This window comes from Apium graveolens, chromosome 5, assembly GCF_009905375.1.
Source record: "Apium graveolens cultivar Ventura chromosome 5, ASM990537v1, whole genome shotgun sequence".
In the NCBI taxonomy this organism is placed as follows: domain Eukaryota; kingdom Viridiplantae; phylum Streptophyta; class Magnoliopsida; order Apiales; family Apiaceae; genus Apium; species Apium graveolens.
In genome coordinates this window covers 37,850,580-37,865,373 of record NC_133651.1, presented here as the reverse complement: position 1 = coordinate 37,865,373, position 14,794 = coordinate 37,850,580, and the positions used below count along the sequence as shown (strand labels likewise).

At 34.4% G+C, this 14,794-nt stretch overlaps 2 protein-coding genes across 2 annotated transcripts; both read right to left on the bottom strand.

Annotated features, from left to right (window-relative positions):
- Positions 1 to 4,118: 4,118 nt before the first annotated feature.
- LOC141723857 (proline-rich receptor-like protein kinase PERK8) lies at positions 4,119 to 10,390 on the bottom strand. Its single transcript, XM_074525789.1, has 9 exons — positions 10,135 to 10,390; positions 8,730 to 9,755; positions 8,227 to 8,634; positions 7,796 to 7,882; positions 7,402 to 7,472; positions 7,204 to 7,280; positions 5,938 to 6,085; positions 4,690 to 4,851; positions 4,119 to 4,589 (listed from the first exon to the last, which is right to left on the bottom strand). The coding sequence occupies exons 2-9, from the start codon at positions 9,673 to 9,675 to the stop codon at positions 4,401 to 4,403; spliced, it is 2,088 nt and encodes a 695-aa protein (XP_074381890.1). The 5' UTR covers positions 9,676 to 9,755; positions 10,135 to 10,390; the 3' UTR covers positions 4,119 to 4,400.
- A 1,896-nt stretch (positions 10,391 to 12,286) lies between these two features.
- LOC141661744 (F-box protein At5g07610-like) lies at positions 12,287 to 13,585 on the bottom strand. The gene has a single exon (XM_074468737.1). The coding sequence runs from the start codon at positions 13,400 to 13,402 to the stop codon at positions 12,473 to 12,475; it is 930 nt and encodes a 309-aa protein (XP_074324838.1). The 5' UTR covers positions 13,403 to 13,585; the 3' UTR covers positions 12,287 to 12,472.
- Between the last annotated feature and the right edge of the window lie 1,209 nt (positions 13,586 to 14,794).

Here is a 14,794-nt window from a genome sequence, read left to right as displayed (position 1 = left end):
TTCAATTGTTACACCGAAAGTTACATCAGGAGGATGATTGTCTTGCTAGTTCATTCTGATTGTCATGCTAGTTCATTCAGATTGTCTTGCTAGTTCATTCAATTGTCCTACCGAAAGTCTTGCAAGCTTAAAGGATTGTCATTCCAATTCAATTGATTCAGCTGATTGATTAAATAGAAGCAGAGAAGCAGCATATCATTTTTATCTCAATCAAAATACAAGAACAAAAGTGCAGCCGCCTCTGAAACATATTATTCTTCATCTGCTTTATTCAAGATCATAATTTCTAGATTGTAATGTTAAATCTAATCCACTAGAAATCTTTATCTTGTTCTTGTGTATCAATCTAGCGGATTAAAATCCCTAGAACTTAATCTCAAATCGCGTTTAGCATTTGATTCTAATTATTGCAAAAATAGAAAAAGTTCATGTCGAATTTATTCTAGATTTGTGATAATTGATTTGAGATTAATACCTTGTAATCGATACAGTTGTTGTAACACATTTCAAGTTTAATAATATTTTTATTTAACTTGAATTTTGTTTCACATTTTTATTCCGCATTTTATTCGATTATTTGGTAACGTTTGTATTCAACCCCCCTTCTACAAACACATTGGGACCCAACACTTGTCGATATCTACAATATTCATATCTTTATTTTAAATTGTAGATATCTCTGAGTTCTCTATATGCAAAGTTGACTTGTCGATATCTCAGAGATCTCTATATACATTTTGACTTGTAGATATCCCTGTGATCTCTAATGATAATTTGACTTGTCGATATCTCCAATCTTCATATCTTCATTTGAGTTGTCGATATCTCTGGGACTTCTCTATAAGCCATTTTGGACTTCTCAATAAGTCATTCTAGAGTTCTCGAATGTCTTCTCTATATGACTTGATCTGTGACTTGTAGATATCTTGACTTAGAACATTTTTCCTAAAACAGATTTATTCAACTCCAAGCTTCTTCACCTTTTCTCTGAGGCATGATCTTGTTGATCTTCTTCCAAAGTTTATTCTTAGGCTTGGGATTATTCACAGAAAAATACTTCAGTCTGATCTTTAACATTTTTACAGACTTAAATAATACAATACAAAATACATATTTAAACTATCATATAACTGAATCTTAGGGTTGTCAATGTGACTTAGTCTTGTTATAGCACAGGCATGTCTTGCACAACACTTATCCATTCAAATTCAAATATGGAACTGATGTAATTAGTGTTGGTAGTTGGAGGAATAGGAATGGATGGTTGGGGAGGAATAAAGGTGAAAGTAGACGTCATGGAAATGGATAAGTGTAAATACAAGTGTTTGGCATTTTAATTGTTAGGAATATGTTATAGTCTTGATAATAACTCACCAAAACACTTTAAGTAGTTTTTTTGTGTCATTTTGAAGCCTTCAACGGATAACCACAGTTTATCCATCCGTTGAAGGAGTAGCTTATGTTAATAAGTATGTAGCACATTCTATACACTATGATAGCTGAGGGATTTGGTAGATATTACAGTTTTTAAGTCATGTTGATTACTAGCAAGATATACAAAATAGGTGGGCTAAGTGTAAATATAAAATGCCTTGTAATTCTGTATAAGTGAAAGAGTATCAACTGCTAAGGAAACATCTTCAATTGCTAAACTACAAGATTCAGCGGATGATTCTAAAAGTTTCAACGGATAACTCAATATGTCTTTGACGGATAAGCTAGTCAAGAGGTCTTCAACTTATATCAGATAAAGCATCAACGGATGTTAACAAGAAAGCTTCAACGGATGACACTAGTATAATGTTAACGGATGACTACAATAAAGCTTAAACGGATAACATCAATGTAGCTTCAACGGATAATCAACAAGATAACAGTTAATAGTGACTTGACAGAAGCTGACAGAGTCATATGAGTTGATAGTGCACAAAAGAAATGTGGCAGCCTGCTTACAGGTTTTAGAAGAAAATGAAGCATTTCAATTTCCCATGCAAAATAAGCTCAAAGATGCTATATCTTTCTTGGATTGCATTGGACATAGAAATGAAGAAGCATGTGCATGGACCTAGCTGATAGGAATATTATTCTTGTCTTATTGCACATGTAAACTTGATTCAAATATGTAAATTGAGTGTAGCAAGTATTTTAGATATCAAGTAAAACTCAAGAGTTTAGAAAGTCGTATCTTTAGAAAACACTCTCAAGTTCTAAGTTGTAGAAAAATACTTGTAAGCAGCTATGTGCAATTTGCATAACAGAGATTTCTTCAAATATCTATCTCTGGTGGAAAGATAAATTCACCAGAAAATTTTTAAACATTGTGTTTATTTACTTTGTGTTAGTAGAATACTTTAAAAGCTCTATTTGGCATTCTTACTTATTTAAAAACACAGTTATATATTTTATAAAGATTTTTCAGAAAATAAAAAGAAACGAGAATTTCATTTAACCCCCCTTCTGTAATTTTGTTGTTGTATTGTTGGGAAATAACAGTAATTAAATATTCTGTCACGCCGATGAATATTTTTTTTATCAAGGATAACAATAATAATTAGATAGGGTTTTTTTAGATATATAGTACTCACAATGACATCTGTTTTGAGGCTAGTATTTTATTACTCTATTTAGGAACTGTTGCTCACATGTTACTAAAGCCAGACGTACAACAAGTTATGATGACATTTGAATGTTTGAGGGCCTGAAGATTTTTTTATTTAAAGTCTAACGAGGATTATTAACGATCAATGCTTTTGTCGAAACCATGAACATGAGATCGCAGACATGTCGGTGGCCTTTTACAACTTGAGCCGGTGAAAAACATTAGACACTTTTCCAGTTTTTTGTGCCTTTTACAACTTAAGGCACTAGAAGACATTATACACTTTGCTAGTTTCTTGTGTAGTCTCAATTACTTTTAGAGGTAAATATTACATACAGGAGTAATGCATGAAATCTATAAAAATTTTCATCATAAAAAATGTGCATTTATGATAAAATAAGCGACTTAGATTAGAATATTAAACAGTGCATACTTTCAGTGAATTACAAACTAAATTTATGCAGGTTAGATTGGTGAAGAGTATACTGGACATATCAACATATGTACAGTTGAGAAAACTTTACGAACACAAGCAACGATTGTATGAACCAACCTTAGTGGTTATGTACTATGCATCATGTACCAATACACATTTCACACAAAAATCGTAATGCTGGGTAAAACAATGTTAGCTGAAAAAACTCTGCTTATTAGAATTGGGTATATAAGGAATTTATTTGGCTACAGTTTTGTCATCTATATTATCGTACTATCGAGTTTAACTTTTATACTTCGAATACATTGACCAAAAATACAAATAAGCCCGTTTACATTTTTAATAAATATTGTACACAATCTCGTATACTAACGTGCAGCAACAACAAAGATAAGTGCAAAAAAATGAATAAATCTTATACATTTAGTATCAGGGTTACATATTTCACAAATCAATTTTTTTTAATTATAGGTGATTTCCATCAGTAACCAAATAAATATATAACTAAAGTAAAACAGATTCATCACAAATCATGAAAATCGCAAATATTACAACATCTCATAACCTTTAGAAATTATACTAGAACATGACTCGTGCCTCGCACGGGTTTTCATGCTAGTTTATAGTAAATAGCCAAACATGCTATCTTTCCATTAAGGTTGGAAAATGACAAATGTCTCGCATGTATATTGTGACCGAGGATATTAACATTTTAAGTACTACCTCCGTATCCCTTTTATATGTCCATTTTCAAAATAAATTTTATCCTTTTTTATATGTCCATTTACATTTTCAAAGTCCATTTACATTTTCAAAGCAAATTTAAAATAATTTTACAAAATTATCCCTATAGTTCATAGTTCCAATATTTGACTAATTTAAAACTTAAATGAATTTTCACTTTTTAAGGTACTAATTAGGGGTATCGAAAGGAAAATTTATCTAACAAACAATTTCTTAATATATGTGTTTCTTGCAAATGGACATGTAAAAGGGTATTAATAGAGGGTTTACTGTATTATACAAAAAGATTAAGGGTGCAAATTATCAGATAATCAAAAGATTCTAACTGGGTCTCTAACCTGGAAATAATTGATAAAATATCAATGCCATACAAAAGATAATTACAAAGACCTTAATCCAAACTAAAGGCCAAAAGGTATAAGAACAAAAAGGAGGCAACACTAGAACTAACATGGCAAGTTTATCCTCAAACTGACCAGACCTAATGGCCATGCTAATGGCTAGAGAAGGTTAGATTTGATTCATGGTTTTGCCCGAATGGTATATTATAATAGTTGTGCGATTTACTACTCCAACTTCTCTGTACGTACGATTCAAGATTTCAGAACTAAAGTTGTCGAGTTAGCTCTTCCAGCTGCTCTGTGTTTGATTGAAAATTTCAGAACTATAGTCTTGACTTCCGAAGGCCATCCGCTGAAACAACCTGATCTCTGCAGATTGTTGTCTGGAATCAAAAATTTCACTTTGTCCAGGTTTCACTCCATTGGTCAAATCTGAGAACTCAAGCATAGAATCTAGAGCTCTCACTACCTAGGAATGTGGAAAAGTAGAGGAAAAAATTGTCAAGATATGTTATAGATGAACAAGTTAGCGCTGAAAGAGAGTCCACGCTTAGATAATTTGTATATACCTGGCTCATTCGTGGCCTCTTTGCAGCCAAGTGACGGACACAAGCTGCAGCTGCTTCAATCATCCGGAACACCTCATGTTCAACGTAATTCTTTTCAAGCCTTGGATCTACTATCTCTGCAAAGTCTTGCTTGTCCAGGGCTTGTGTTAGCAAAGGGCGAGCCTGCAGGACATGTTTCGTAAGCAATCATATTTCACTTGTATTCTCACATTAAGTATAGCAGTGTAGAAATTACTTTTGAGGAAGATAGTCTAGAGGAAAGGTCAAAATGCACAACTACATAGCTTACATATCAAAATGGAACACGAAGATGAGTTCTCTCTTCATCTGATTATAGGTCAAGCTTTAACTGTTCTGAAAGAACTAAGATCATAGGGAAAATAAAAAAATAAATTTTTTTTCTTGCACATCTTGCAAGGAAAAATATTCTACAACTTTTCTTTTGCTATGCATCCCATAGCAATGGGACACAAGCAAGTATTAAAAAGCTAAAAGCGACACGGAGGTGCATTGCATCAATTTTAAACAGAACTTTAAGTGTCTACAATTTATTTTACTGTTATCGATCTTTGAATGCAAGACAATGTATGATAGTCGAAATCTGAGTGCAACAGAGAACTAATAGCTATTACAGAGCGCGTTTTTGCTTTTACAACCGAAGGCATTAATAAGGTGAGCACACAAGTACTACCAAGTAACAACTCATCATTTTCTACACATTGTAGTCTTTGAATGTAAGAATACTAATGTCAAGGAGTGACTGAGCAGTGACAAAGCTGCTCCCAGTGATAAAAGAGGTCAAATATTTGATTCTTCCCTCCCCATTCCCATAATTAAAAGAATAACAACTAACCCACCAAAGAACAAGAATACAAGACAATATTTCTCTCTCAGCACGAGAAAGAGTTTTAAAAAAAGCATCCTGCTAACGGAAATCTAGTATATAATTGCAAGTCTTGTTACGGTACTGGAGTAAACATAAAGTTAAGATGAATTTTGCATCCTTTACCATTTCTCTGGCCATTCTTCTATATGAGCAGCATTTCGTAATCTTATTGGGGGAAAAGGATCCAGAATATTAAGTCTGATAGCATATTGTTACGAAGCCAATGTAGTAAAAGTTGGATGCAACTTTATTACTTGACCCCGAAAACATATTGAATAATATATTTCCTTTTACCTTTTATATAATGTAGGAAATATATGAAATGAAAAAGCAGTACTGAGGTTCATGAGGGTGAAACATACCCACTCAACCAGACTCTCGTCACCCAGTGGCTGAGATCCATCCACAGGTTTACGCCCAGTGATGAGCTCTAAAAGAACTACTCCGAATGAGAAAACATCAGATTTTTCAGTCAGCTTGCCACTTGATGCATACTCTGGAGCCATGTATCTGACAAATCACCAGCCAAGATTCATCAGATAAATTGTAAATAAAAACGAAATTGAAGGATAAAACCCTGATGATTGTAGCCACGGAATTATGTTGGACAAAAGAAGATTGAACACTTGAGTAAAACAAGGAAAACCAGGGTGTCATTGTTGCAACAATTTGAGTACCTCTAGGCTTTGTCTCTCTTTGAAAAGTAAATATAGGGTGTCATGCTGTCTCAAGATTACATGAAGTATAGACAGCATGTAATTTAAGCATACTGCATACTCAATAATTAAATGTTGAGTGACAAACCTAACTATATTTACTTTTTATAGAGAGACATAGGCTAGAGCCAATCATTATTGGGTTTAGTACAAAACCTCAAATATCTTAAACACCAAGTCCACAGTAAAAATAGAACTAACAACTAGGAGAAAACAAATTTCATCCCAATACACTCTCTCCATTACTGCTAACAATCCACAAAGAACAATGACACAAAATCTCAGAAATTTGGCTCGAGATTTAACATGATATAGTACCATAATGAAAATTGAATAATTTAGCATGCTAAGATTAGGGTAAAATGACCAAGCAATTTCATTGTCTCTGCATGCAGTGGAACATAAATGATAAATCTCTAATTGATATTAAAAATTCGATAATAATTAAATATTGGCAATCTTAAAATTCAAGAACTTTAGTGTTTTATATACTCATGGTTCAAAATAATAATTTATGACAATGAATAGAGAATCAAATTCGATCCTTGTCAACAGCCCATCACTCTAACGGCATCTTGAGATCACAAGAAGACAGAAGAATGATCAAGTGCCATCTAAACTGCCCAAGCAAACTCACGGTTTTAACTATTAATTCCCTTTATTGATAACATTCTCATTCCAAACTTCTAATTTGCCACTACCTACTATAAATAGATCTAAGGGTGACAAAGTCCCTATATAAGGTTAAAATAGTCACTGTTCAAAACGTATATCCTCAGTTTCCGAACCGGCATAAAATTTTTCACTCAACTGAGATTTGTGTTTAAAATTTATTTACCAGATAATATCTGATGGCAAGTGTTATACTTTCTAACAAATTAATTTCCACAAGATGGCAAAATGAAAATCTACCCAAAAGTTCCCATCACACGAGTGGTCACATGTGTATTGGCATCCAATGCTAGCTTTGCAAGCCCAAAATCAGCAACCTGTCAGTGGATTAATTATAAGTAAATGCATAGTAATAGAAGTTGTAATAATGGATCAATTGATATTGTGAGAGCCATGGCCTTTCAGTCAGTCCCCCAGGGCACAATATATCTATCATACCTGTGCATCAAAATTGAAATCCAAGAGGATATTCGAAGATTTAATATCCCTGTGAATAATCCGAGGATGGCCTGATAAACAAAGAAAGGAGGAAGATTATAGCAACTGCTCAAACAACAAAAAGTTTAAGACTAGCAATTCAATCAATGCATCAAGCCACCAAATATTTCTACTCAGATATTTAATGAGGTCAGAGTCGATGGTTCCCATTTTTGGTTGAAAATTCTTGAACTCATACTCTATATGTTTCTAGCAATTTCCATTCCAGTTATACAAAACGAATACACAGTAGGTCATGCCACAAACAGTTGCTAACCAATCCGGAAACTGTGAAGAACATAGACTAAAAAAGATTCTTAAAGAAGCAAAAAAAGAAAGAAGAGAAAAAACTCACAATCTTCATGAAGGTAAGCAAGTCCACGAGCTGCACCAGCAGCAACTTTAACTCTGGTTGCCCAATCCATGACCTGTCTACCTTCTTCTGCAAATTAAACAGAATGCTGGTTGATTCACGGTCTGTGTTAGTAGTCAGACTTCTCTTACATGTCAATTAAGTGTAAAAGAACTCTGTAGTTCCTTGACTAAGTTCTACATATGTTATTTATGTGGTAGAGAACCCCAAATCCAATCAATCTCACAACAGAGAGTATCACAATTTTAATCGTATCGTTATTTAAGATTGGCTTAAACTTATGTGTTAACCATCTGATGATATGATTCCATCAAGAACCATAGCAGAAATCAAGCAACACGATTAAAATGTACATTTTGCTATACAGTCAGAGTAACCGATCTAATTTCGCATAAAGTACTTGCATGTCTTACCATGGAGATGGTAATGAAGGGTGTTATTGGCCACATAATCATAGACAAGCAGTCTTTGATGCTCTGATATACAGTATCCCACAAGTGAAACCAAATGACGATGATGTACCCTGCCAATAATCTCAACTTCAGCTCTGAACTCACGCTCCCCTTGTCCACCGCCAATCTTCAACTGCTTAACAGCAACCACTCTTCCATCTGGCAGGCATCCCTTATAAACACAACCAAAGCCACCTTCACCCAATAAATTGCTATTTGAGAAACCATATGTAGCTTCCGATAATTCTTCATACATAAAATATTGCCTTGAATTGCTAACACCACCCTGATCGGGTGAATACATGAAATTGCTCCCTGAAGCACTTCCAGCTCGATGAGTGGACTGTTGGGGCCTTAAGAAGGATGAATCTGAAAAGTATATAATATTAAATTACTATTTAAAAAATTAGTATACCGAATGAGATCATTTTATACACGACATGCTGCATATGCTCAAGAATCACCTGAATTTTGAGATGAGGCAAATGGTGATGGCATCACATACCCGCCAATTGAATTTGATATCTTTCTCTTTCTTCTTCGTGTAAACCAGACAGCCATCACAACAAGACTTAGTACCAAAAAACCAACAATTATTCCAATTGCCACAGCCCCTCCGGTCTTCATCCCTCCACCTCCGGATCCAGCATTTGCTGTAGTATCTGAACCCGGATTCGCTGCTCTTGCTGTTGGCTTCTCAGTAGGGAATGTGGGCAATGGGGAAGAAGGGGAACTTCCATTCACAGATGAGTTGCTTGGGGGACCAGGAGGTGGCAACAACGATGGTGGCACAGGCGGAGGAGATGACTTTGAAGGGGTGGTAGGAGCCGGAGGAGAATTAGATGAAGGTGGGATTGAAGGCGGTGGAGGAGAGTTTGCTGGAGGTTCTGTAACTGGTGCAGGTGGAGGATCTGCAAAAGGTGGTGACCGGGTTCCTGCTGGAGGTGGTGGAGTAGGAGTAACAGGTAAAGGAGGAGGTGGGCTTAATGCGGGTGGGGCTGGGGATTCTTGCGGTGGAGGAGTTCTTGTTGGTGGCGGAGGGGAAGAATTGGGAGGGGCGGGGGTAACTGTAGAGGTAGGAGGGGCAGCACGAAGAGGCGGTGGAGGTGAAGCAGGATTAGGTGGTGGAGAAGACGTTGGGGGCAATGGCGGAGGTGAAGAGGGAGGTGGTGTGGCTACAGGTGTCGATGGAGGAGGGGCATTGGTAACTGGAGGCACGGGAGGAGATTGAGGAGGTGGGCTAGTAGCATTTGGTGGACTTAAAGAGCCTGTCGGAGCTGGAGTATCAGATGTTTGTTCAGTCTCGGTTAAAGAAGGAGGAGGTGAGGTTACCGAAGCATTGGAAGGGGGAGAACCAACCGGAGGAATTGCAGTAGGAGAAGAATCCGGGGAAGGTGATGTCGAAGCCATCACTTTCCTAACTCCTCTTTCAAAATCTTATGTTGTGCATCTACTCCCTAGCTACTAGAACTCCACAACTGTCGCATCATCTATATAATAAAACACTTAAAAATCAATCTTTCTTTGCCTACATTCATATCAAGATTTACAAATGTAGAATAAAAATATAATCAAAAATTTGTATGCTCTAAATGAAAAAAGCCCTTCAAATCTAATACTCTTTTAAGCCTAATTGAGCAGACCCCATCAAAGAAAAAGCCTAATTAAGCAAAACCATGATCACTAATATCAAGAATTGACCAAGAAAACAGATAAAGTCAAGGTCTTTACAATTAAAAATTCAAACTTTATATATACAAGCATGAAATTTGCTCAAACTAATGTGCTTTAATGGATCACAAAACAAATGATTCAATATACACATAATTATATAAAGTAAATTCTGAAAAAAAAGAGAGATTAGCATACCTGCATATGAGAGATGTGTCTATAGTGTATGGCTCTTTATGTAAAGAATCTTGAAAAGTGGAGAATGTTGTTGTATGGTGCTCCTGAGAAGTATAATGGTAAAGTTTTTCACCCTGAGAATGTGCAAAGAAACGTGGGCTCAACTTGGGAAGGTCTTTTACTTGGACTTGACTGTGTGCATATATTTTTGTTATGCGTGAGAGAGAGAGAGAGAGAGAGAGAGAGAGAGAGAGAGAAGAGGCAATCAGGCAAGGAAAGAAGCAAAGTCAGAGCTGACAGGGATGTAGCCTTAAAGAGGAGAAGGCCATATTTGTTATCAATAAATATATTGTTTTGTTTAATTAATTGATAATAAATTATAAGATGTTATAAATGTAAAGAAAATAAAAGTTGTGAGTGGGAGAGTGTAATATTAATACAATTAAATTTAAAGAAACACAATAATAGTTACACAATAACTTAAATTTTATTCCTGAAATTATTTCTAGAACATAAGGTAATCAAATATTACTACTTAAAATTTATAAATGATTAGATCAAACAACCCCTTAGATACTCTCCTTTCATTGGGTGAGTGAAAGAATCTCAGTAGCATAACAACTATAAAAACCAAAGGCCCTAAAAAAATTCTAAATTTTTATTGACATGATAGTCCAGTAGTAAATATTTTATTTATATGAATACATTCATTAGTTTATAAATAATGTTTAGATTTAGATTGTTCAGTTCTCTTTATAAATAAATAATAATAATAAAGATTTGCAGTGATGCAAAGGATGATATTAATAAAAAAAACAAAGTTTTTAGTACGTGTCCAAGATATATGCTAAAAATTAATGAATTGTTAATATTTAATTAATGATAAATTAATAATAATAATGAACTTTTATATAAACAAAAAATTTCATCATTTAAATTTTGAAAACTCGTTAATTACAAATTCAAACATATACGTCATTGAGCATCCGCTAAAAACGGATAAAGAAATGAGAAGAAGTATTATTACAAGTGTGAACGTTAGCAAAGAGAAAGTCAAAGCAATAAAAGCAAAGGATCATGAAGGCCATGTAGTTTTACAGACTATATGCTCTGGCCCAGTTCTTGTAATAATCATACACGGTCCTTTTTATATTTATTTATTATCAATTGAACCTTATAGATCTCTCTCAATATTTAACTGCCATTTTCATTGTACGCGCTCAATTTAAAAAGATTTGAAACCTTGCATATAATTACCATAATATCTGGCCAACAGAGCATGTGTGGGGTTCAGCATGTGTAAGTTTAGTGACATAATTACATGATGATTGATGATTACTGAAAGTTTATTTATGTTAACACAAATTTAAGATATTAATCTACACATGGTAATGTTAGATTAGACACACAAGCATGCTTGACTTGTGTATTATCAAGTTATCATGACATTACAGAGTATGCATCACTAAAATCTCTTCGTCTAACTATATTTTTATCGCTTCATCCTTGCTTTCTCAGCTAACTCAACAAGCATGGTTTGTTAATGCAGTTTTGAGTTGGCTGAACCAATGAAGAAAATAACACTTGCTTGTAAGGTAGCAGTCCTAATATTTTTACTTATATAGTTGTCAAGCATTTGCTCCTGCTACTTTCCCTGTCCATGGCACTGATCAGAGCTTATAAGATTAACAACCCAATAAGACTGCAATCTTGAGTATATTCAAGAATGCCTCACAGGCTCAGCAATATTTGATCATTATTCATTACAATCTGCAGGACAATATATGGATGTCAATATAATTTGTTCCCATCATTCTGCCCATTCAAGTTTCTGATCTTTTTTATAAGCATATATCCCCCTTCCAAGACATATAAAAACTCCTATCCAGCCCCTTCTCTAGCTAAACCCCCTTATCTTTCTAATTATGTTTTTGTTATCATAAATTTTGTAGTATTATTATCGAAATTTCAGCATCATATATTTTCGCAAATTTTGAATCTTGCAGAAAACTCAAACAAAAACACGAGTACCCTTATCATCCTTTGCAGACAGTGAAATATGAAACAAAAAAGTTATTGACAAATCATTCAAAAAAAAACACAGTACGTAATGAAGATCAAAATACAATGGAAATGGAATGGCAGAATTAATAAAAAATTATGAGCGCCAGAATTTCATAAAAAATCATATTAATATGTTTGACATACCCATTACTATCAGGTTCAACATTCTACATAGCCTTCCTTCTGAAAGGCTACCAGTCTTTGCAAATTTATAGAATGAACTCCAAAGTACCCAAAACATGGACATTACCTAAAACACAAAGTACTTTTGCATGCACAAACGTGACTAACTGCATCAGGATACAGATTCACTGTACTGGCAAACTTGAAACCTTCCAGGTAACCGACGCTTAAAATTTTCTGGTTTGAAGGCTCCACTAAAGTCCCATATCAGTTTGAAGCTTCTGTCCACAAGATTGTAGCGTATAACCTTACCAGGTATTTCCATTACCAAGAAAGAATCTTCCCGGAATTTTTCTCTTCTGATAATTGAGAGCACTGCAACTTTGTAATTATCTAATGGAAACACAGATTTAGTGGTAATGTCTGGGAAGACTTTGCAGATTGGACCAAGATCAATTTGGTACTTGATAAACCACTCCGAGTAATCACTCTTCATCTCATACACGATGAGTGAAGGGTCATTAAGAACTTCATCGATGACATGCAAATGGTCCTCAGATTCCCCAAAATACGATTTTTCCCATGTCCCACTCGCACTAATAGGAGGCCTTGGAAATTCTTCTAACCTTTCCTCTTCCACACTAAAGTAAAAACAATCAGTCTCACTCAACCAAAAAATACATCCATTCCAGTAGACACCAGGAGTGATGATCTTTCCTGGACTTGGAATGAAAGACTGCATAGAAGCCTTCCAAGTCCCAGTTTCAGAAGAGTAAATATGCAAGTTGTCAATAGAATTCGATCCATCTGTGATACCAAAAGCAATAACTTTGTAATAAAGTGATTTCAAAGGATCATAAGCAAGGCCGTAACCCCTAGTTCTATTGCCACGATAGCCAAGTGGATGTCTAGGAAGGGTAGCCAGATGATTGGTGGAGAGGTTATATACACAAAACATAGACTCTAATGAGTCAGAGCACAATAAAAGGCCATTGCAGGATTGCAAAATTTGAATTGGTAGAGGAGGTCTGAATGGGGAAGGGGTGGTTTGATCGTCTAGAGGAACGAAATAGGCATTCTGATGTGGAGAATCGAGTTGCATGAGGAGAGCAGAGGCACGGAGAGGAGGGAACACATCACGTAGGAGGCTAGTGAAGTGGGAAGTGGTGATGAGAGAGTGCCATGTTTTCGAAACACACTTAAAGGACACGAGTTTTCGATAAGGGAGACGCAACAGGATCAATGTGAATAATGCATCTTTTAAGCTTCATGTCCATGCCTTATGTTTTGATTCATAACACATAATAATTAACTGCACAACCAAGAATATATAGGCTACAAAATTATAAATATAAATATCAGAATTAGCATTGGACTAGGAACTTCTATAGGAGTAATCACTAATCAGAATCAATATAGGATTGCGCACATTGGGTATAGTTTATTACACGGAGGAGCCCTAGAGCCTAGAGTCATATCGCTGGTACCAGGTCATAAAAGATACTACGATGTTTATACTTTTTTAACTTTAAAATAATTAAACTTTATTTTCTACACAATTACAGTAAAACCTCTATAAATTAATATAGTTGGGACCGGAGAATTCTATTAATTTAGAGAGGTATTAATTAATCGATAAATTAATAATTATTAATTTATAGAGAATTTTCGGTAGCAAACAAAATTAACTTTTGATTAAATTTTTATTCACATAAATTTAAATAAAATGAATTGTACAATTTATATTTTATACTTAATTCAATTAATTCAATGTATATGAATTTAGAAAGTCAATGTAATGTACAATATATTAGATTCAAAGTCCATGTAGTGTATAAGTTAAATTCATTGTATTTTACATAGAAAATATTCAATGTATATTAGGAAAATTCAAAGTACATGAATTAATTTAATTCATTGTATTTTACATAGAAAGTATTCAATGTATGTGTAGTCATAAAATATATTATATATACTGTATATACTAGATTGGGGGAAAAATTATACAAACAAAACAATGGCTTCTCATCTAAAAGGTGTCACAAAATCAACAATGACGGATAAAGCAAGAAAAGCATTATGTGAGTATAGAAGAGATTGCAAACACCATCCTTGAAAATAGTGTTGAAGATGATCTTGAAGACGATACAACGGAGCCGGTTACACGTAAAGAAGCACTCAAGGCATCAAAAATGCTTAATAACTTTTTGATGCAACATGAAAGCACCACACCCGAGCTTTTGGATGCAATAAGGAAGATTAGGGATGAGTTTCATGTTGATTTAAATTATATGAAAAAGCAAACTACAATTGAATCATATTTTACAAAGATGTAATAGCTATATTTTTATGAATATAAGGGAATTATTAATTTATAGTTTTATTGGGACCATATTTTCATACAGGGTTTTTAAAAAAATTATTATCTTATTATCTTATCGAAATTGATCATTTTTTGAACTGGCCCAAGTCGGGACCGGACAAAATTATTAAT